At 44.1% G+C, this 24,354-nt stretch overlaps 1 protein-coding gene across 3 annotated transcripts in view; it reads left to right on the forward strand.

The window, feature by feature from the left end:
• The window catches only part of pstpip1a (proline-serine-threonine phosphatase interacting protein 1a), a 106,459-nt gene extending 82,411 nt beyond the window's left edge, over positions 1-24,048 (forward strand). Inside the window, exons 10-16 of one of the 3 annotated variants that reach the window (XM_043680393.1) lie at positions 814-912; positions 2,230-2,326; positions 5,926-6,016; positions 9,882-9,914; positions 15,688-15,764; positions 19,148-19,230; positions 21,421-24,048. In XM_043680393.1, the coding sequence (XP_043536328.1) occupies positions 814-912; positions 2,230-2,326; positions 5,926-6,016; positions 9,882-9,914; positions 15,688-15,764; positions 19,148-19,230; positions 21,421-21,552 (612 nt within the window). In that variant the 3' untranslated portion in view covers positions 21,553-24,048. The remainder of the gene's footprint in view (positions 1-813; positions 913-2,229; positions 2,327-5,925; positions 6,017-9,881; positions 9,915-15,687; positions 15,765-19,147; positions 19,231-21,420) is intronic. The other 2 variants (XM_043680394.1, XM_043680395.1) reach the window with 2 other exon arrangements.
• The last annotated feature ends 306 nt before the right edge of the window (positions 24,049-24,354 follow it).

Below are 24,354 nucleotides of genomic sequence, written 5' to 3' on the forward strand. Positions count from 1 at the left end.
GGGTGTGGATCTGATGAGGGAGTCACGGAGGGAGTGGTCTTTACGGAATGCTGATAGGGGAGGGGAGGGAAATATATCCTTGGTGGTGGGGTCCGTTTGGAGGTAGCGGAAATGACGGTGGATGATGCGCTGTACGTGAGATTTGTGGGGTGGTAGGTGAGGACCAGTGGGGTTCTGTCCTGGTGGCGGTTGGAGGGGCGGGGTTCAAGGGCGGAGGAGTGGGAAGAGGAAGAGATGCGGTGGAGGGCATCGTCGACCACGTCGGAGGGGAAATTGCGGTCGAATTGCATTGATGGTGGGTCTCTGCAAAGGGATATGTCCAGGGATTGCTGACTTTGGAGAAAGGAAGTTTGGGGGGGATTTGATGAGGGTTTCATTGAAGAACCAACTCTATATCTTCACCAGTCACCATTGGTCCAACCAAATTGATCTAATGAAATCGACTGTCATCCTTTTATGAATGATATTTGTAAAAATGTCATCTTAATCTTGAAAACCTGGTTACCTGTGAAAAATGTAGAAATTATTTCATTATGACAGCTATTGCTAAAATTTATGGCTGTTCCAGGGTCAGTTTATCTCAAGTGTGTTGACATGTGTCTTGTAGGTTTTGACCATGTCTTTGTGCTGGCTTCTGCCTAGTGTCCTGACTCATTGTTAACACTATCTGACACTCGCTCAAATTCAGTCAATGTGAACTGGGATTTTTGAAGCTAAACTGTGCCTGACTGGTCAGAGTCTTTGCGGATGTTTGTGGGCGATGGGGTGTGGTGTGGTTCATTCTTCATAAACATTCTCCATTTTGGCTTGCAGGTGTTTCACCAACAAGAGAGTGACAGGATCAACAATCTGAGGAATGCCCTGTGGGTGCACTGTAACCAGCTCTCACTGCAGTGTGTGAAGGATGATGAGGTATTGTACTGGTCAACCGGTATGCTGACTGGTCCCTAATCCTGATGTGGATTCTGAAAAGCAACCCTTGGAACGACCCATTTTTACATTCTTTGCTTCCCCTGGCTACCCCCACCAAAAGCTGTCTGGTAACTTGGCCAACTGATCAATCCTCCTTGGCAGAAATTTATTCTCTCTTCTTCTGAAGACACTTGGCCAGGGCTTCTGAAAGGTGGCACGGTAGCTCAGTGGTTAGCACCGCTGCCTCACAGCACCAGGGACCCAGGTTCAGTTCCAGCCTCCAGTGACTGTGCAAACCCCACAAGGACATTCGCCCCCTGTCTGGGTGGCTATAGCTGTGCAAGTTAGGGTGGATTGGCCATGCTAAATTGCCCACAGTGTCCAGGGATGTGCAGGAAAGGTGGATTAGCCATGAGAAATGCAGGAATAGGGTGGGGTGTTAAGATGACCTTTGGAGGGTCAGTGCAGACTTGATGGGCCAAATGGCCTCCTCTTGCACTGTAGGAATTCTATGATTCTTAAATGACGTCCTCTTGCTGCGACAGTCTGTGCTACTCTAAAATTTAACCTTGGGAGGAACTAAATCTAAGTCTTTCATAGAACTTGCAGCACATGAGCCAGACACAATTGGCCCAGTTTTATGTTCCATGCAAGCCTTCTGTTTTCCTTTTAAATTTCACCCCGTTTCCATCTCCTTCACCCTAGCTTTCTCTCTCAATCACTTGTTTAACTTCTTCTTGAATGGAGTCTTCAGTGGAAGGTGTCCAAAAGCCCCCATCACTTCCGCAGTGGGGGCATTGCTTGGGAGTTGGAGGTGGGCGCGGCCTGCTCCCTTGAATTGGCCAGTTGTGAAATGACATGTATTTATATCAGTGCCTTTGGGTGACCTCTAAGCTCTAGCTAACTATGCTGAGTTGGAAGTCACATGACACCAGTTCAACACGTTTAATTGAAATCACCAAGCTTTCACTTCAGCTGACGAAGGGCCTATGCTCTAAAAGCTTGTGATTTCAAATAAATCCGTTGGACTATAACCTGGTGTTGTGTGACTTCTGACTTTGTCCACCCCAGTCCAACACTGGAACCTCCACAACATAATGACACAGTGGGATCTTTCTGCACCCTGTGGCCATTTGCTGAGGAATGTTTGTTGATAGAGCGAGCTGTTATTCCTAATCAATGAGATGTTATTGCATGCGGAGTGACTGCTAAGTTGCTTTTTTTTAAACTGATTCCCTGGGAATGTACAGCATGTAGTTGCGGCAATGTCCACGTGTTGTAGCTTGAGTCTTCATCTGGCGTTTTAACTCTCTGCAGTTGTATGAGGAGACAAGGAAGGTTTTGGAGCTCTGCGACATTGATGCAGATATGGATTGTTTCATTCAGAAGAAGATGACTGGAACGCGTCCACCCGGTAAGACTTGCTTCTCTGTCTCGGTCAAAAAGTGTGGTGCTGGAAAAGCACAATAGGTCAGGCAGCATCCGAGGAGCAGGAGAATCGACCTTTCAGGCGCAAGCTCTTTGTCAGGGCTTCTTCCCAAAAGGTTGATTCTCTTGCACCTCAGAGGCTACCTAACTGGCCATGCTTTTCCAGCCCCGCACTTTTCAACTCTGATCTCCAGCATCTGCAGTCCTCACTTTTTCTCCTTGCTTCTGTCTCTGTACCAAAAACAGATCAGAACTTTGGTGATTTTTAAAACAGCTTTTGATCAATGTCTAAGAGGAATGTCATTGGAGGATTTGGGGCTGGAGTCACATAAGAACATCAGAACCGGGAGCAGGAGTAGGCCATCTGGCCCCTCCAGCCTGCTCCACCATTCAATAAGATCATGGCTGATCTTTTCGTGGACTGAGCTCCACTTACCCGTCCGCTCACCATAACCATTAATTCCTTTACTGTTCAAAAATCTACCTATATTTGCCTTTAAAAAAACATTCAATGAGGTAGCCTCAACTGTTTCACTAGGCAGGGAATTTCACAGATTCTCAACCCTTTGGGTGAAGAAATTCCTCCTCAACTCAGTCCTAAATCCGTTCCCCTTTATTTTTGAGGTTATTCCTCCTAGTTCTAGTTTCATCTGCCAGTGGAAACTACCTCATTACCTATACCTTATTGACTCCCTTCATAGTTTTATGTTTCAATAAGTTTTCTGCCCCCCACCCATTCTTCTATATTCTAATGAGTATAGTCCCCGTCTACTCAGTCTCTCCTCATAAGCCAGTCTCTTCAACTCTGGAAATGACCTAGTGAACCTCTGCATCCCCTCTAGTGCCAGTACATCTTTTCTCAAGTAAGGAGACCAAAACTGCACACAGTACTCCAGGTATGGCCTCACCAGCACCCTGTACAGTATAACCTCCCGATGTTTAAACTCCATCCCTCTAGCAACGAAAGGCAATGTTCCATTTGCTGCCTTAATTGCCTACTGCACCTTTTGTGATTCATGCACAAGGACACTCTGGTCCTTCTGCACAGCAGCAAAGGATTCAGGCACAGAAGGAGGCTATTTTGGCCCATGACCCCTCTAATGAGCAATCCCATCAGTCCAATTCTTCTGCTCCATTAATGCTGCTTTCCTCAAGTGTCCATCCAATTTCCTTTCTGAAATCAGTGATCATCTCCCCTTATTACCCTAATAGGCCATAAGCTCCATGTCATTACCATGTCAGTGTAAGAAAATTCCTCCCTACATCTTCCACCCAAGGCCTCTGATCTGTGACCCTTCATCATTGTACCATTAGCTAATGGTAAAAATGTCTTTTTTTTTTATCCACCTTAACAAAGAAGTAATTGTTTCACACACCTCTATCAAATCTCCCTCTGTTGTATATGGGTTAGGAAAGGGTTAATGTTGGGGCGTGCTTTAAGCACCACTCACTTGGTGAGATCATTTGGAATTGTGGGCAGAACAGCTTAGGATCTGAAAGGAGTGAGACTGTACATATGGTCCCACAGACAGTGTAATAATGTTTAACACATCAATGTAACCACTCGCTAATATACAGTAAACTCAAAATTGTTAATTACAAGTGACTCTCCTAGTTAGACCAGGATGTGGTTTCCCTCTCCCTCGCTAGATAAAGCTGACCCTATAGTTTCCTGCACTCAAATAGCAACAGCCTTCACCATGAGCAGGAGCTTCTATTGTGTAGGAGCTGGGCACATCCAAACAGCAGCCTCCACCTCCTTTTGGTTCCAAGAATTCTGGAATTGACCTAGTGAACCTCCTCTATACCCCATCCAATGCCAGTACATCCTTTCTCATGTAAGGAGACCAAAACTGCACACAGTACTCCAGGTATGGCCTCACCAGCATCCTGTACAGTATAACCTCCCTATTTGCAAACTCCATCCCTCTAGCAATGAAAGGCTAGGATTTCCAACCTAACCTTGTCACTAAATTCCATCAATATTAGAGCTTGATAAATCTTCTCTTACCCTAACAAATATCTTCAAGTCCTTCCTAAAGAATGGTGAATATTCAGGACTCCAGTTTCATTTGTTCTCCTCACTGCCTCTCACAAAGGCTCTGGGGAGCTGATTTCCCATCTGTCTCCCAGAGATAGTGCCATTGGGTTGACTGATCACAAGGCGCATAGCAGCAAACCTGCCTCACTATCACCTGATGGCTGCACTGATGTAGTCGCAGGACATCACCCTGTGCTGTACTGACGTGAGCAGCTCAGTCAATGGAATAGAATTGTTCCAAACGCTGAAGATTTTTTATAGACACAAATCTTCCCTGTTAGACATTTCACTAACCACAGAGCACATATTCCGCACATCAGAGAGAAAAACAGAAGGCTGCAAGGTTATGCGAAAAAGGGTGTAGAAAGGGGACTAACTGGAAAGCTCTTTGGAAAAGTTGGCATAGGCATGATGAGCTGAATGGCCTCCTTATGTGTTTGATTCACAGTGAGCAGGGAGATCCCAAATTTGATGCAAAGTAGGATCTCCGGGTTGGGGGAACATGTGCAGGAAGCAAGTGGAAAGAACAAAAGCTGGGGAAGGGAAATTGTCCTGCCTTTCCATTTTCTCACTGCTCTAGCAGAAGATCCTGGAAGAGAGGTGTGTGTGGGGTTAAGACCATGATATCCTTATGGTATGCTGTAGCCTTGAGCTATGGATAATGATAATAAAGGGTATGACATTCTTTCCATCGTGTAGATATCTGGCTAATCCAGAAGTGCCTGACTTTCCATCTTCTGTAAATTACACCATTTAAGACCGTCCGATCCTGTTAACCACCTCACAAATCACATGGGGTGATTTCTAATGGGGTACAACTGATCAGACAGTCGATGTGGAATGGATTGTAAATACATGTGGGAGGTCAAGACAAGCTTTGTCTGAGACAATGACCTTTGTCTGAGACAGTTCACCTTTAAGCATGCTGAATGGCACATGGATGACCAGAATGTAATGCAGAGTGATGCCAACAGCATGGGTTCAACTCCTGCAATGGCTGTCCTTTCCACGAAGGACTCTCCTTCTCAATCCTTATCCCTCGCCTGAGGTGTGGTGACCATCAGGTTAAACCACCACCAGCCATCTCCAACTCTCTGTCTTGCTTGCTCGGTCTCTCTGAGAGCACAGCCCTGTAATCTCGTAAGATTATGGTGACTTTTACTGTATACAAGTTGGCCTGTATTTATTCAGAGGGATTTAATTTGAGGCTTCAAAGGATGACGTGCCCAGCAGCATCTGGAGTTTGATCAGAAAATCCTGAGGTTTTGATTTTTTTTCAGTTTTCTAATTGACACTCCTTTCCTGTGCCCTCACTGTCCAGAAATGCCTTGTCAAAACCTTCAAAATGGGGCATGATATGACAGCATGTATTGTGTGGAATTGCACAAATATCATGTGCTATATTCATTCTTTCATGGGATGTGTCTGTGTCTGGCCATTGTCAGATCATGTGTGCTGTCTTATGTTAAACAATGCGATTGGTGTTCTAAAATTTTAACAAATACAAATTCTGAGTTTACTGTTGGACTTACATTTCTTCACAGCTCCCATAGAGTATGAGAATTACTATGACAAGTTATCTACCACGGAAAATCGCACAGCTGCCTCTGCCAGGAATGGAGGGATGTTGAAAAGGTAAATGGCACAAATGTGGTTTCAAATTTCTTAAGATTTGCACTCCAGATCGCAATCCGAATGTGCTGTGTGCAGGAAACATGGGAACCCAAACCAATCCTAGAACTTATTTCAGTTCCAACCAGTAATCTAGATTTGCAGAATTTAATGGTGCAGACAGAAAATCCAGTTAGTGGAAATAGAGCCTTCGGTGTTCAATAGGAATTTTGTTGAAGCAGAAAATATATAATGAAGGTGAGGGATCAAATTTAGGAAGGTGCGATAAATTGAAATGTGGAGGTTAGGCAAGAGAGAGTATTAATCTGGGAAATTAAATATAATGGCTAGCTTCTCTGTCTCATCTCCGTAGCCTACCTGAACTCAAAACAGCATCCAAAACAAAGCTGTAAATTTAGGCATGTGATTTACAGCAACCAGCTGTAGCAAAGTGACCCTTCAATAAAAAGGGTGCCCAAGTGCCCTTTTAGTGACTCCTTCAAAAGAAAGACAAGTTTGGGTGTCCAAATGAACCACTGTCCACAATCATTTAGCACATATCATCAAAGTAACTCTGAAGAATTAAACTGCATTTATTTCAATACAAGGGGTCTGACAGGTAAAGCAGATAAACTTGGGGAATGGATGGGAACATGGGACTAGGATATCATAGCTATTTCAGGAACATGGCTTAGGGAAGGACAGGACTGGCAGCTCAATGTTTCGGGGTTTAGATGCTATAGGAAGGGAGGTAAGAGAGGAGGTGTAGTAGTATTTTTGACCAAGGAAAACATTAATTCTGTACTTAGGATATATCTAAGGGATTGTTCAGTGAAGCTATATGGGTGGAACTCAGAAGAGGCTGATCACCTTCCTTGGCTTGTACTAAGACCCACCAGTAGTCAGAAGGAAATTGAGGAACAAATATGTAGAGAGACCTCTGATTTATGTAAGAGTAATAGGATTGTAATAGTAAGGGATTTTAACTTTCCAAACATAGACTGGGACTGACATAGTGTTAAGGGCTTGGATGGTAAGGAATTTGCTAAACGTATTCAAGAAAATATTCTTTGTTAATATGTAGATGTACTATTAGAGAAGGAGCAAAACCTGGCCTTCTGTTGGGAAGTAAGGCAGCACAAGTGACTGAAATGTTAGTGGGGAAGCACTTTGAGACCAGTGGTCATAATTCTATTAGTTTTAAAGAAGTTATGGAAAAGGATAGGCTTTGTATAATAGTTAAAGTTCTTAATTGGAGTAAGGCAATTTCGATGGTATGAGACAGGAGCTTTCAAAAGTTGATTGGAGTAGACTTTACAGAGAAAGGGATGACCAGCAAATGGGAAACTTTTTTTTAAAAGTGAGATAACGAGAGTTCAGAGGCATTATGTTCCTGTAAAAAGTGAAAGAAAGGCTGGTAAGAGTAGGGGACAACGGATGAATAAAGATATTGAGGCTTTGGTCAAGAAGAGGGGTATTTTTCTGGTTGGCAGTTGGTAATGTGTGTATGCCACAGGGATCAGGGCTGGGGTCTCGACGTTTTACAATGTGATGATGGGACCAAAGGTATGACATCAAGTAGGAAAGTAAGTTGTGAAGAGGATATAAGGAGCTACAAAGAGAAATTGCTAGAGTAGGCAAATGAGAAATGGAGTATTATGTGGGAAAATGTGATATTGTCCATTTTGTCAGTAAGAATATAAAAACATATTTTGTAAATGGTGAGATGTTATCAGGCTCTGAAATACAGCGGGATCAGGGTGGCTAAGTGTGTAAATTGCAAAAGATCAGTATGCAGGTATGGCAAGAAATAGGGAAAACTAATGGAAAGTTATCATTTTATTATGAGGGGGAATATTTTCTATTCATATGTGGGTGTCACTGGCTGGTCAGTATTTATTGCCTGTCTCTAGCTGCCCTTCAGAATGTGGGGTGGTGAGCTGCGGCCTTGTCTCATTGCAATCCATATGCTGTAGGTGGACTCACAATACCCTTAGGGAGGGAATTCCAGGATTTTAACCCAGTGACAGTGAAGGAACAGTGATTATCTTTCCAAGTCAGGATGGTGAGTGGAAGGGAATTTGCAGGGGGTAGGGTTCCCATGTATCTGTTGCCCTCATTCTTTGAGGATGAAATGTTTGTGGGTTTGGAAAGTGCTGTCTGAGAATGTTTAGTGAATTTCTGTAGTGCATCTTGTAGATAGTACACACTCTGTGCTGGAGGGAATGGATGTTTGTGGATGCAATGCCAATTAAATGGGCAGCTTTGTCCTGGATGGTGTCGAGTTGCTTGTGTTGTTGGGGCTGCATCCATCCAGGCCAGTTGGAAAGTATTCCATCACACTCCTGACTTGTGCCTTGTAGATGGTGGACAGGCCTTAGGGCGTCAGGAAGTTACTTTGTGTGTATCTGTGTGTGTCTGTCAATACAAGAGTAGGCAGGTTGTGCTTTAGATATACAGGGCATTGGTGCGACCATATCTGGAGTATTGTGTATAGTATTGGTCTTCTACATTAAGGAAGGATGTAAATGCATTGGAAGCAGTTCAGAGAAAGATTACCTGCAATGGGGCTGGCGGTTTTATAAGGAAATATTGGACGTGCCAAGCTTGTATCCACTGAAGGTTATTAAAGTAAAAGGTGACTTGATTGTAACACACAAGATCATGTGGAGCCTTGATGAAGCATACGTGGAAAAGATGTTTCCCATTATCACAGAATCTAGAACAAGTTTAAAAATGAGATTGCCATTTATGACAAAGATGGAGGGGAATTTTTCTTCTTGCATAAGATTGAGAGCCTTTGGAAATTTCTTCCTTTAAAGGTTGGTGCAAGTTGGAAATTAGTGAATATTTTTAAAGTCTGATAAAAGGCTATTAGGGGTAAAATGGAATATTGACTGGAGAGGTCTATTCCTAATTTGTAGAAATGTTCCTTTTTATTCTTTCATGGGGTGTGGGCATTTGTTACTTATCCCTAAATGACCTTGAACTGAGTGGCTTACCTGGCCATTTCAGACAGCAGTTTAAAAAAACCCCATTGCTGTGCGTCTGGAGTCGCATAGACCAGACCAAGTATCCTTCCCTAAAGGACATTAGTAAACCAGTTAGGCTTTTATGCCGATTTGATGATTTCAAGATCACTGTTGTTGAAGGAAACTTTCAATACCGGAGATATACGTTAAGTTTAAATGTGCTCAGGATTTGAACACGTGTCCCAAGAAGATTTAGCCTTTTGTCTGTGGATTACTAATCCAGTGACGCTGTCGGTTAGCCCCACCCCTCACCCCCACCCACCCCATCCCAAACTATCTGCATAGCTTCAATTATTCCAAATATCAAAATGAGAATTGATTAAAAGAGCAGACCAGTCTCAATCACCAGCAAGAAGTCAGAGAGGTGGAATCGGGGTTTTCGGACTGGGAAACAATGGATATATGGAAGGACCATGAAAAATTGAGTTGCCAGTTCTTAGAATATTAATTTTTACATGAAGACCAGACCTCCTAGAATAAAGAATCAGGCAATCTAAGCAGAATAAAAACTTGTGTATGACAGTGCCAACAAGTGGGCACTTCTGACCATTTATATTCCCTTCATGAGATGCTATATAAATGCAATGAGAAGTGTGTGTTGCCATGATTGTGAGGGAAAAAAAAACACCTAGATGTTTCCATTTTAACAAGTTCACTTTAACTCTGGAGGTCGCCGAGTGGATACACTTGGGGCAAATGCTCCCATCAAACCTTTAATAGAATATTCAGCACCTCCACATGAAAAGACAACACCTTTGGAATAACAAAAGCAGGATTTCTTAATGTTGCTATGAACTCATCCTGTCTTTTTGGTTGTGTTTGTCATTAACTTCCATGTTTCAATATTTTTGTTTCAGGTATTTTCCTAACCTTATCCATTTACCCAACAGGTATACTTAAAAATTGACTGTTTGCTGATGCGTTTGTATGTGTCCAGTTATGTGTCAATCACTGTGTACTGACTAAGTGTCTTTTAAGGCAAGCATTCACCAGCAATTAACAGTTTTGCTTTGCTAAAGCTGATTAACACTTTTAACACAAAAGCGATCATCCTTGCAATCGCAAGACATTTCACAATGCAAATCATTTAGTCCTGCATTCAGTTGCATTTTCACCACAGGACCCCCAGGCCTATCAACTACTGCAGCAAGAACCTGCTACAATGACTGATCCTCATTTACAAGTGCAGTGGGAATGTTCATTTCCCCACAGAGATGCTGGAACAAAACCTGAAAGGCAGAGAGTTGTTAGAAATGGCACAAACTGGTGCTTGTGGGGTGCAGATTGACACAGACCCATCGAAAATAGGAGCAGGAGTAAGCAATTTGGCCCTGCGGTCCTGTTCCACCATTTTGATATGACTGTGGCTATCGTCCACCTCAGTCCCCTGTTTCTGCTTTCTCCCCAGATCCTTTGATCCCTTTTAGCCCTAAGAATTGTATCTAACTCCTTCTTGAAACCATTCAATGTTTTGGTCTCAACTGCTTTCTGTAGTAGGGAATTCCACAGGCTCCCCACTGTCTGACGTTTCTCCTCCTCCTCCTCAGTCCAAAATGGTGTACCCCATATCCATAAGGCTACACTTTCGTGGTCCTGGATTCCCTGGTCATCGGGAACATCCAAGGGAAATACATAAACAACTTTTGTTTTACTTTCCACATAACAGCCTCCCGTTCAACCTTACAATGAGCACCCAAGCATTTTGCCTCTGGTTCCTACCCAAGCCCTTACCTGGGATGGATGTGCCTGAGAGTGTGAAGTGAGGTTCAGAGCCAGAAACCGCAACGTCATCGTTACAGCAACAGACCTAGCAATTCGCAAGCTGGGACTAATGGCACATTAGTCAATTCACATTGTCAATTCAAATCTAATCATTGCAGCCAGGGAAGTTAAATTCAATCTGTGTTAATACCTTGGATTATGAAGCAATACTGGTGTCCATTGGTATGACTAATTGTTGTAAAATCCTACCTGGCTCACTTACATCCTTTAGACTGTAAGACATAGGTGTAGAACTCGACCATTCAGCCCATTGAGTCTGCAGTGCCATTCAGTGAGAACATGGCTGATCTGAAATCCTTGCCCAATCCGGTTTACATGTGACTCCACAGCAATGGGACTGTCTCTTACATGGCTGAGAGAACCACTCGATGTTTTCCCCTGAATGATAATTAGGGATGGGCATCTGATTCTTCCAATGACTATCTCATCCTGTAAAGGAATAAAAAAGAATTTGTGCAGACGCTGGAAAATTGGAAAAAAACCAGAAATAATGGAGAGAATAGTGAGGTTACCACTTATCACTGGTCATTGTGCAGAGATCACAATCTTTCAAATCAGAGGAACAAATCTGCTTTCTCCCTGCTGTCCTGCTTTTATATTGTTTTACTGTCATGCTAACTGTTCAATATGTACCAGCCTCGTCCATTAGAACTGGTATAGTGGTAATGTCACAAGAATGGTAATCCAGAGGACCCAGACTACTATGGATTCAAATGTAGCTGACTCTTTTAACTACGGTGGCTCAGTAGTTAGCACTGCTGCCTCATAGCACCAGGGTCCCAGGTTCGATTCTGGCCTTTGGCGACTGTCTGTGTGGAGTTTGCACATTCTCCCCGTGTCTGCGTGGGTTTCCTCCGGGTGCTCCAGTTTCCTCCCACAGTCCAAAGATGTGCAGGTCAGGTGAATTGGCCATGTTAAATTGCCCATAATGTCAGGTGCATTAGTCAGAGGGAAATGGGTCTGGCTGGTTGCTCTTTGGAGGGTCGATGTGGACTGGGTGGGCCGAAGGGCCTGTTTCCACACTGTAGTGTATCTAATCTAATCTAATCTACCGTCTGGGTAATTAAGGATGGGCAATAAATGCCCTCATCCCATGAATGAATCTTAAAAATACCATTGCAGCAGCTGGGTGTCTGCAAATGTACTTAATAAAATCTGGAATTGAAAGCTATCATCTTGGTAACCGTGCCACAAATTACCAGATTGTAGTAAAACAGAAACAAAGTATGCTGGAGAAACTCTGACAAAGAATTATATCAGAGTCAAAATGTTTACTGTTTCTGACTGCACAGATGCTGTAAGAGTTTCTCTAGTACTCTGTTTTATTTCAGAAGTCCAGAAGCTGCAGTATTTAGCCTTACTCTGACTGAGCACAGTGGCTGGGTACAGCCTTATCTCTACTTCACTGACCATCTGGGATCGGGCATCCCCAAAACCCCCTTCAGGGGTCTTCCGATTCCTTGTTTAAAGATATATCCAATTTGTCCTTGGACGGACCTTGGTAAGGTCCTAGGGAGTGTTGTTGAACAAAGACCTTGGAGTGCAGGTTCATAGTTGAAAAATGTGTTGCTGGAAAAGTGCAGCAGGTCAGGCAGCATCCAAGGAGCAGGAGAATCGATGTTTTGGGCGTAAGCCCTTCTTCAGGAATGAGGAGGGTGTGCCAAGCAGGCAAAGATAAAAGGTAGGGAGGAGGGACTTGGGGGAGGGGCGTTGGGAATGCGATAGGTGGAAGGAGGTTAAGGTGAGGGGGAGAGGCCGGGAAAAAGATTGCAGGTCAAGAAGGTGGTGCTGAGTCCGAGGGCTGGGACTGAGATAAGGTGGGGGGCGGTTGGATTGGTTGGTGCGGGTGTCCCAGAGGTGTTCTCTGAAATGTTCCGCAAGTAGGTGGCCTGTCTCCCCAGTGTAGAGGAGGCCACATCAGGTGCAGCGGATGAAGTAAATGGTGTGTGGAGGTGCAGGGGATGCAGTAAATGCAGGTTCATAGCTCCTTGAAAGTGGAGTCACAGGTAAATAGGATACTGAAGGTGGTGGGTATGCTTTCCTTTTATTGGTCAGAGCATGGAGTACAGGAGTTGGGAGGTCATGTTGTGGCTGTACAGGACATTGGTTAGGCCATTGTTGGAAAATTATGTGCAATTCTGGTCTCCTTCCTATCGGAAAGATGTTATGAAACTTGAAAGGGTTCAGAAAAGATTCACAAGGATGTTGCCAGGGTTGGAGGATTTGAGCTATAGGGAGAGGCTGAACAGACTGGGGCTGTTTTCCCTGGAGCGTCAGAGGCTAAGAGGTGAACTTAGAGGTTTACACAATTATGAGGGGTATGGATAGGGTAAATAGGCAAAGTCTTTTCCCTGACCTCGGAGTCCAGAACTAGAGGGCATAGGTTAAGGGTGAGAGGGGAAAGATATAAAAGAGACCTATGGGGCAACTGTTTCACACAGAGGGTGGTACATGTATGGAATGAGCTGCCAGAGGAAGTGGTGGAGGCTGGTACAATTGCAACATTTAAGAGGCATTTGGATGGGTATATGAATAGGAAGGGTTTGGAGGGGTATGGGCTGGGTGCTGGCAGGTGGGACTAGATTGGGTTGGGATATCTGGTCGGCATGGACGGGTTGGACCGAAGCGTCTGTTTCCATGCTGTACATCTCTATGACACTTAGCTGAGGTGTTGTTCTTGAGATGTTCCGTGCTCTACACAGAAAACATTCCTCATGATCTTTTAATTAAAACCTTCATTCACAAAATAATTTGAACAAATCTCATTCCAGTGAGCACGTCCTCCTGTGTTTCTGCTAATTCCTTCAGGATAAATTTCGGGCTAATTTAGAAAGAATTAGCTGCTTAGCAAACAAAGCATCTTTTAAAAATCTCTGTTAATGCTGCCATTGGATCAAAGATGAAACTAGTAATTTATTAACACTTAAATTCTAATTAGTCACAGCACTAAGCTGTAGGACTTGAAATTTTAACTTGCTCAGATTCAACACCAGCAATCCTAACTGATTCTATATTCAGATTCTGAGCCAGTAATGGACAAAAATCAAAAGATGTCATTTTTTTTGTTCATAATGTAATATTTGGAAGTGAAACTTTATACAGACAACCTATGATTTTGCTGTACATTACCAGGTTGGGGTTGGTTAGCTTGGTTAGTTGACACCAACAGTGCAGCTTCAGTTCCTGTAGCAGCTAAGGTTACCATGAAGCATTCAACTTTGTCTCTTGTCTGAGATGTGGTGACCCTCAGGATAAACCACCACCAGAGGTCTCACATTTGACCCCTGGTCTGTCCTCTGTCCCTTTTTATTCTTTCACTGATATGTGTGGCAATCATGAGGGGCATGGATAGGGTGAATAGCCAAGGTCTTTTCCCTGAGGTAGGGGAATCCAAAACTAGGGGGCATAGGTTTAAGGTGAGAGGAGAAAGATTTAAAAGGGAATGAAGGGGCAACTTCACACACTGGCTGATGCGTGTATGGAATGAGTTACCAGTTGAAGTGGTGGAGGCTGGTACAATTACAGCATTTAAAAGGCACTTGGATGGGTACATGAATAGGAAAGGCTTACAGGGATATGGGCTAAATGGTGGCAAATGGGACTAGATTAATTTAGGATATTGATTGACTTTGACGAGTTGGACCGAAGGGTCTGTTTCCATGCTGTACATCTTTATAACTCTATAACAGCAGTCAGTGCCCATTCTTGAACTGAGTGGTTGAAAGGCTATGGATTCACGTAGGCCAGGCTGGGGAAGCATGGCAGATTTCCTTCTTTTAAAGGACATTAGATTAGATTAGATTACTTAGTGTGGAAGCAGGCCCTTCAGCTCAACAAGTCCACACCGACCCTCCGAAGCGCAACCCATCCAGACCCATTCCCCTACACCTAACACTACGGGCAATTTAGCATGGCCAATTCACCTAACCTGCACATTTTTGGACTGGTGGGAGGAAACCGGAGCACCCGGAGGAAACCCACGCAGACAGGGGGAGAATGTGCAAACTTCACACAGTCAGTCGCCTGAGTGAACCAGATGGGTTCTTCCAACAATGGATAATAACTTCATGGTTCACATCACTGAGACTAGTTTTCTATTCCGCATTTATTCATTGAATTTAAATAACCAGCGCATTAGCCAGTGAATTACTAGCCCAGTGACATTACCACTGACTCCCTCTGTACAACCAGTCAGATTTATTTCGATGGGAATGGTAAATTCTGGCCTTGGTCCCACACTCTTTCCTCCTCCACATCAGCCCCCCGCCCACCCCCCATCACCACCCACTCACCCAATCTCTTGCTCACTGCCCTGCTACAGGAATGTGCAAGCACCCAGACTGAGAGAGACAGATTTACCTTCCCCCTGGTGGCCCAAACAGACCCATTGTTGACTCTGCAAGTGTCAGACTACCTGTGGCTAGGATGTTTAGATCAACACCCCCACCCCCAGTCCCTGGAGCACTGGAATCTTTCAAATGCCTTTTCAAGATAAAACTGACCAGAACAATGAACATGCAAAGCAGGGAGTGCACCACTCCCTACAAGTTCCCCACATTCTCTCTCCTCCCCCCCCCCCCCATCCGCAAGCCACTCACCATCCTGACTTGGAAATATATCAGGATTGCTGGTTTAAAATCCTGAAACTTCCTTCCTAATGAAATACAGCACATGGATTGCAGCTGTTCACCCCGCTGTCTCTAGGGCAATTGGGGATGGGTAATAAATGCTGACCAAGCTAGCTGCACCCATACCAATGAAGGAATAAAAAATAAACTAATGAGTATGGTTAAAGTTAACTAAACAGTCCTGCAGTAATTGTTCTGAGTTGCTGAAGATTGCTAATTAAACTCAGTGAACTCTCTCTTTCTTGCTATTTAGGATTACCCATCTGTTACCAGGTCATACATCCAAATCCAATAGCAGCAATTCAATCAATGCAACTGCGCCACCTCCAGGTAAGAAACCAGAAGATATGCATTTATATAGTGCCATTTGTGCTCATCTGGCTGTCAAGCTAAATACTTTTGTAAAAAGTTAAAAATCACACAACACCAGGTTATGGTCCAACAGGTTTAATAGGAAGCACACTAGCTTTCGGAGCGACGCTGCTTCACTATCACCTGATGAAGGAGCGTCGCTCCAAAAGCTAGTGTGCTTCCAATTAAACCTGTTGGACCATAACCTGGTGTTGTGATTGTTAACTTTGTACACCCCATTCCAACACCGGCATCTCCAAATCGTGACTACTTTTGTTGAAGTATAGTCACTGTTGTCATGTAGGAATACACAATGCGCCATTCACCACACAGCAATAAAAAGTGATAACAAACAATCTGATACTCACTCCAGAGACTGATTGAAGGAAAGATTTTGGCCTGAACACTGGGGTCAAACTCTCCTGCTCCTGAAGTTGTCTTTATTGGTCAGTACATCGGGTGTAGGAGTTGGGAGGTCATGTTGCAGCTGTGCAAGACACTGGTTAGGCAACTTCTGGAATACAGTGTGCAATTCTGGTTTCCCTGCTATAGTTGTGAAACTTGAAAGGGTTCAGAAAAGAGTTACAAGGATGTTGCCAGGGTTGGAGGGTTTGAGCTAACGGGAGAGGCTGAATAAGCTGGGACTGTTTTCCCTGGAGTGTTGGAGGCTGAGGGGTGACCTTACAGAAGTTTAACATCATGAGGAGCATGGATAGGATAAAGAGACAGGTCCTCTTTCTTGTGGCAGGGCAGTCCAATCCAAAACTAGAGAGGTTTAAGGTGAGAGGGGGAAAAAATTTAAAAGGGACCTGAGGGCCAACATTTTCACCCAGAGGGTGGAGGCTGGTACAGTTCCAATTAAAAGGATAGGTACATGAATAGGAAGAGTTTACAGGGATATGGGCCAAATGCTGGCAAATGGGACTAGATTAATTTAGGATATCTGGTCAGCATAGAAGTGTTGGATTGAGGGTCTGTTTCGGTGCAATACAGCTGTATGGCTGTAAGTTATACCATCAGTTCTTAAGCTCAGCAAGTCAGGCAGAATCTGTAACAAGAGTTAACATTTCTGGTCAATGATCATTTGTCAGATCGGATCAAGTTGGGCATTGATGTCATTTCTGACTGAAGGTGAAGGTGAACTCGGTGAAAATCCCAGTCACTCACTTGCTCTGATGAAGAGTCACTGGATTTGAAGCGTTAACTCTGCTTTCTCCCCACAGATGCTCCAGAGTTTCTCCAGTAGTTTCTGTTTTTGGTTTGCTCACTGCTGCTATTCAATTTGTTTCCATCCTGTTCTCCTCCAGCACCAACCTCCATTGCTCATCTTATCCACTGCACCTGGGTCACTTCATTGTGTCACTTAGAGTGGCACGGTCGCTCAGTGGTTAGCACGGTAGCCTCACAGCGCCAGGGACGTGGGTTCAATCCCATCTGTGGGTGACAGCGCAAACTCTATGTGCACATTCTCCCCGTTCCTGCATGGGTTTCCTCTGGGTGCTTTGGTTTCTTCCCACAGTCCAAAGATGTGCAGGTTAGGTGAATTGACTATAGTATCCAGAGATGTGCGAATTATTTGGATGAGCCATGGGAAATGCAGGGTAACTGGGATTAGGCAGAAGGGGGTGTGGGTCTGGATGGGATGCTCTTCGGAGGGTTGGTGTGGACTCAATTGGCCGAGTGGCCTGCTTCGACACTGTAGGGATTCTGGGGGAAAAAAAATAATCCGCCCTGTTAGATATCTGGAACTTGACAGGCAGCTTCCGTGGGGGACAGAACCGGAGTTAATGTTTTGGAGTCGGGGGAAAAGGACAGGATGGGAGAATTGGGAAGAAAGGATAGCAAGTTAGAATAATATGGCACCCCTACAGTGGTGAAGTGTTCCTAGGTACCTCATGGGAACATCATAAAGCAAAGTACAGCTCTGAGCCACAAACTTCAGCATTTCTTTCAATTTTTAGTGTGGGCAGCATGTGGTTTAGTGGTTAGCACTGCTGCCTCACAGTGCCAGGGACCTGGGTTCAATTCCTGTCATGGGCGACTGTCTGTGTGGAGTTTGCAAATTCTCCCCCTGTCTGCATGGGTTTCCTCCCAAAGTTGTGCAGGTCAGGTGAACTGGTGCTAAATTGTCACATAGCATTGGGTGCATTAGTCAGGGTAAGGGAATGTGTCTGGGTGGGTTACTCTTCGGAGGGTTGGTGTGGAGCTGTTGGGCCGAAGGGCCTGTTTTTATACTGTTGGTAATCTAATCTAAGGTGACCTTAAGGCAGATAACCAAGAGCTCAGTCAAAGGGTTGGATTTAAAGCAGTATCTTGATGGAGTGAGTGAACTGGAAGGTGTAGGGAGGGAATCAAGATCTTTGGGTCCTGGCAACCGAAAGTAATTAAAATTAGGGATGCACAGGGAGGCCCGAGGAATGCAGAAATCTGAGGTGGTGGGGCTGAGGTCACCAAGAAGGATTTGCTGTGATTGAGGACATGGGCGGTAAAATCTTAAGCATCATTGTGGGAAAGCAGCCGGGAGTGCATTGGAATAGTTAGGGCCAGATGTAACAAAAGCATGAGTGTGGGTTTTTAGATTAGATCACAGTGTGGAAACAGGCCCTTCGGCCCAACAAGTCCACACCGACCCGCCGAAGCGCAACCCACCCATACCCCTACATTTACCCCTTACCTAACACTATGGGCAATTTAGTATGGCCAATTCACCTGACCCTGCACATCTTTGGATGGTGGGAGGAAACCGGAGCACCCGGAGGAAACCCACGCAGACACTGGGAGAACATGCAAACTCCACACAGTCAGTCGCCTGAGGCAGGAATTGAACCCGGGTCTCTGGCGCTGTGAGGCAGCAGTGCTAACCACTGTGCCACCGTGCCGCCCACGGTGAGATGAACTGAGTAGGAGATGAACTGAGACCGGGCACAGTCAGGCAATGCTACTGATGTGAAAAGGACAGTGGAGGAATGGCAATCCTGTTAGTGTCACTTAATGGCCCATTTACCTCTGTAAAGAGAAAAGAGAGGTTAATATTTTGAAGATACAGACCAGACTGCCTCTTGTGTTTTCCTGGGTAGGGTTTGCCAGTTAATAGCTTAGTTGTACCACTAGATGGCAGTGTTGCTCTGTGTTGTGAGTCGTAGAATTAAAATCCAGCTGCCTCCAATCTTTCCCATGGACATCCCCTCTCCTTAAAGAATGATTAAGTGATAATTTTCCAGTTCACCGCAAGAACTTCCCTGGTATAAACAGAGGGATATCTCTAACTTATGGCTGTCAACAACACTCCTAATACAATAGATGTGGGAGTTAAAAGCTACTGTCACTGCAGTTTTATTCCGTTGATATTCTGTGTTCGTCAGCAGAGGATTTGTATGCCAGTGTTGCTGTTCCACAACAGGAAAATCTGAACAACTACAGAGTACTCTACGATTACACTGCTCAGGTAAGGAAGCAACATTTGTGCAAAAATGTAGTTTTTCTTCGCTATTCGTTCATGGGATGTTTGAGTTGCTGGCAAAGCCAACATTTGTTGTCTATCCAAACTGCCTTTCAAACTCTCTGTCTTGCTTAGCTATTTCAGAGGTAAGTTAAGAGTCAACCCCATTGCTGTGGGTCTGGAATCCCACTTCAATCAGACTAGGTAGAAATGGCAGATTTCCTTCCCTAAAGGAGACAGGTAAACCAGATGGCTTTTTTTTTTTTACAGAATTCCATGCTAGTTGTCAGTCATACTACTGAGGCTAGCTTTCAGTTATAGACTTTATTAAATTGAATTTAAATGTCACTATCTATAGTGGGATTTGAACTTGCATCTCTAGAGCATTTGAGCTTAATGTGTTGCTGGAAAAGCACAGCAGGTCAGGCAGCATCAAAGGAGCAGGAGAATCGACGTTTCGGGCATAAGCCCCTCTTCAGGATTCTCCTGCTCCTTTGAAGCTGCCTGACCTGCTGCGCTTTTCCAGTAACACATTTTTAAGCTCTGATCTCCAGCATCTGCAGTCCTCACTTTCTCTAGAGCATTTGCCTGGGTTATGACTATGCTGCCCACCTCCCTACATTCGGAAGCAGTAGTCTGTTTCTTTTTAAAGTCCCTATTTACTCTTGAGGTGTGGATAAAATTGGCGAGGCTGTATTTATTACCTATCCTCACTGCCCTGAAAAGGTGGTGTTGGCAATTGTGCAGGGCAAGGCCTGCTTGACCTGGTTTGCTGAATCCCAGGAGATTTACCTGGTGGGTTTGTTGCGGGAAGTGTGTGTAGGAAGTGGGACTGGGACTCTCTGCTGTCCTCACGCCTGCATTTCACAGACTATTGAGTTATTCACATTCTTTGCAACAAAAAGGTAGAGGTACCAGATACCATTTACAACAATGAAGAAATGGTGTAACATCGCAATTAAATCTGAGCCCCCTCTGCTATGGACTAGCTACTGAACCACAAACTGGAACGAATAAAATACTTTCTTTAACTTGTTGAAAAGTTTAATTGGCATCAATGCTGGGGTGTAAAACACTTGTCCCATTTCAAGTCCCCAGTGTAACCATCAAACACTCTCTTGTAATGGTCACTTCATGGGTGTGGTGGCAGTGTCAATATTTCTGGTCTAGCAATCCAGAGGCCTAATTTAATGCTTGAGAGACACCAGTTCAAATCTCACCGTATTACCAGGGAAATTTAAATAGAATAAATCTGGGTTGGAGAAGTTCATATCTGTAATAGTGACAGTAAACTTATGAATTGTAAAAACTCATCTTATTTAATAATGCCACGCAAGAAGATGATTGACTGTCCTTCCACAGTCTATCCTCTACATGACTTCAGATCCACAGCAGTCAACTCTTAACTCCTCTCTCAAACGGGCCTAGCGTGTGACTCAATTATATTTAATAAAGCTTGTGGTCACCTTTTGAGGTCAGAGGTTATAGGCCAACGGGTTGATTTGAAATCACAAGCTTTTGGAGTGCTGCTTCTTCATCAAGTGAAGTCACTTAAACTGACGAAGGAGCAGCGTTCCAAAAGCTTGTGATTTGAAAATCCCATCTGTTGGACTATAACCTGGTGTCATGTGACTTCTGACCTTTGTCCACCCCAGTCCAGCACTGGCACCTCCACATCGTGTTTTTCATCTTCAGGGCAATTAGGGATGGGCAATAAATTCTAACCTTCTCAATGGTGCCCAGATCCTGTGAATGAATGGATCTGCCCACAGTGCATGGGACAAGTGTTGTAAAACCCCAATACTGATACCAATTATTAGCTTTTTAACCAGTGACTCGAGAAGGAGACTCCTCATCACCTTTTCAAGGACAACTAGGGATGGACAATAAAATGTTGGCCCTCCCAGTGAAGCCCAGATCATTTGAGTGAATAAAAAGAGAGATAACAACTGAGATTAAAGTATCTTCCTGCCCAAGTGTGGTCCTCAGCCTAATCCTCTGTAAGAGAGCTCCATTTCCACTTACCCCTTCACTGCTATTCCCTGGTCGTTCTTAAGTGAGAATACCTGCAAGTAGAAAACTACTGGGTGGCTTGGTGCTTGGCAGTAACAGGACTGAAAGTGCCCAACTCTCTTTACTATAGGAGTCTCGGTCAGATGGGGGAGATGCTAATGTCACTTTTCTCTGCCCTGTTAGAACAGCGATGAGCTAGATATAACCGCCAATGACATCATCCAGATCACGGCTGAGAACGAGGATGGCTGGTGGACAGCAAGTCGCAATGGAAGGAGTGGTCTAGTCCCAAGCACCTACCTGGAGAAAGCTTGAGAGCATCAGAGACCAGCCAGCTACGCCAGTTAAACTCCATATCCCTTGGAACAGGTCGAGAGAAACCGTAATCCCTGAAGGTGGCTGGGGAAGCACAGCAAGCTGTTTCACTTTTTAAAATCTGTGTGTGACATAGTTAGGTGGGAACATCCACAGCTTTCTGAAGTAGATTGATGTTCAACTGATGTTTGATCGTCACTCCTGTGGCCTTCACCTGCCTCACTGATTGGCCAGTTCCTGTGGAAAATACTTGTGAAATGATGCTTTGGTAGTCTATTTTAAACTGTGCTCATCTTGCTGTGTGAATATTTCATTTTAAAATATTCAATTATTGCACTAATACCTCCTTTTTTTTTCCCCCCACACCCAACTTTGAGATAACTAATTACTTTCTTTAGTGTGCTATTCAAGTGAGTGGTGTTGGTGACACAGTGAGGAATGTAGCTTTCAGCATTTCTAACCCAGTGCAGAACTTCCTTGTTCTCTGGTTCAGCAGTGTTTCTCAACCCTTACAGTTTCTACCACAATAGTGTTATATTTTTCTACTTCCCACAGCAACCATCCTGTGGACTGTGTTGGTTAAATTTACCAGCTTGGAACAATTGTGCTTGTGGGCTGATGTTGACCCTGAAGCAAGTGGAGAATTCAGTGGTTGAATTTAATATAAATTCTCAGTCATTTAAAGGCCAGTGCCAGACTTAGCTCATTATTAGCTTTAACTTTGGTAGGAGTATTTTATTATTTAGTGGTTGGTTACCTCAGTTTGCTAGATTTCTGATGCTAACAGTGTGGGCTCCATTCCTGCAGCAGCTGAGGTTACCATGAAGGATTCCCCTTCTCAAACGCCTCCCTCATGTAAGATGTCGTGACCCTCTGGTTAAATCACCAACAGCAGTTGCTCTCTGATTAGAGAGTTGGACTATGGTGATTTTACTGTTTATTCCTCTGCCTACTAATTCACATCCTTCACTCCCCAAACTCACTCCAGCAGATTTCCTGCTCTATCTTGTTGAGCTTTTAAACATTTGTTTATGGGATGTGGGTGTAGCTGGCTGGGCCAGCATTTAATGTCCAACCCTGATTACCATGGAGAACAAAATGCTGAGCTAATGCCTTTTAATTACTGCCATCCATATGGGAATACAGAGAGCCACTGTGCTGTTAGAGAGGGAGTTGCAGGATTTTGCCCCAGCGACAACAAAAGAATGGTGTTACAGTTCCAAGTGATGGTGTGTGGCTCAGAGAGGGGCTTGCAGGTGGTAGTGTTGCACTCTTTGCACTGCCCTGGTCCTTGCAAATGGTAGAATTAGGCCCAGGACCCCTGACTATGACCCAACGTACCCAGCTGCTGAGGAAAAGCTCAGAGCAGACAGTGTGTGACTTACTGTACATGTTGTATCCTTCCAATCTTGTCCCCACCTTCCCTGAAAGCATCAACTCTTTGCTGGAGGCAGCTCACTTGAGTGGCCGTTATTTGTGGCTTTGCCTTGAACTGATCGAGCACAGGAGGCATCACGTCAAGCCCCATTCAGTCCTCAAGGCATCTCCAGAAGGGATTTCTGAATAACTGTAACTGAGTCATAATGGTACATGGGAGGCCATTTTGGCCTATTCACTCTGTGTCGAAGCTCTGAGTAACCCAGTCAGTCCCATTCCCATGTGGCCCTGCACGTTTACTTTTCTCATACCCAATTTTTGTTGTCCCACCACCCTTGGATGCAGTGACCCTCAAGGTCTTTTTATCTCTGTAATATGCCAGCTGTAGCTGGGAGACACTGCTGTATATTTCTAGTGTTGTCTATTTCTATGCTTGAGCTATGCTATACCTTTTTTTAAACAGCGAAATGACCAGTTTTAGATAATTTTTTTTTGTTTTTAATTGATTTGGAGCAGCTGGTTAAAATAACCAACCCTAAGAGCACTTCCTGGTGTCCAGTTTTTGTATTTATGCAACACTTTGGGGTCATCTTGCTGTTACAAATTTCTCATTACACTTAACAATGAAATTGCTTATGGAGATATAAGCCGAAACCTGTAAACAGCTGACTCTCCTGGTGTACTTGCAAGCTTTTGGTCATTCGGTGGTGCGGTGCAATGCAATGAGTCTTTTCCCAACCCACCTGCATGTTCTAAAATTAGAGAAAGACTTGTATTCATCAAATGAGTGTAAACATTACTATGGATGTGATTATCAAACTAAATACAATGAAACCGGTACACCTTTACTTTGTACATGTCAGGTGACTAATGCAGTATCATGTATAGAAAGGTGCATATAATTTTATATATCCTATGTGTATAATATAAGTCAATGTTTATGTAAGTGCCAGAGGAGTGTCCACATGGTAGACTATTAAAGATTTTAAAGTATTAGCCATGTAAATAATGAAGAACTTAAACTAATATATAGCCACGACGCTTATTGGTGTGAACTGTGGCTTTTTCAAATGTGTTGACTTGTGACCCACAGTATTCTAAATAAAGTTTATAAATGAACTTTTGCCATGAATGATTTTTAAAATATGCATTGGCTGACTTCTGTCCTTCTAACAGTAGAGGGTGCTAGAAACTCTGTGACCTCTTCTTTTTAAAAAGAATTGTTCACTCACGGGATGAGGGTGTTGTGGGCTGCCAAGAGTCAACCACATTGATGTGGGTCTGGAGTCACATGTAGGTTACATGTAAGGACAGCAGTTCCTTCCCTCCACCTAGGCTAATCCACCTCGTCTGCACAGCCTGTTGACACTACAGACAATTTAGCATGGCCAATCCACTTAGGTCTGCTTTGCACAGTCCAATTTT

This window comes from Chiloscyllium plagiosum, chromosome 40, assembly GCF_004010195.1.
Source record: "Chiloscyllium plagiosum isolate BGI_BamShark_2017 chromosome 40, ASM401019v2, whole genome shotgun sequence".
Classification (NCBI taxonomy): Eukaryota; Metazoa; Chordata; class Chondrichthyes; order Orectolobiformes; family Hemiscylliidae; genus Chiloscyllium; species Chiloscyllium plagiosum.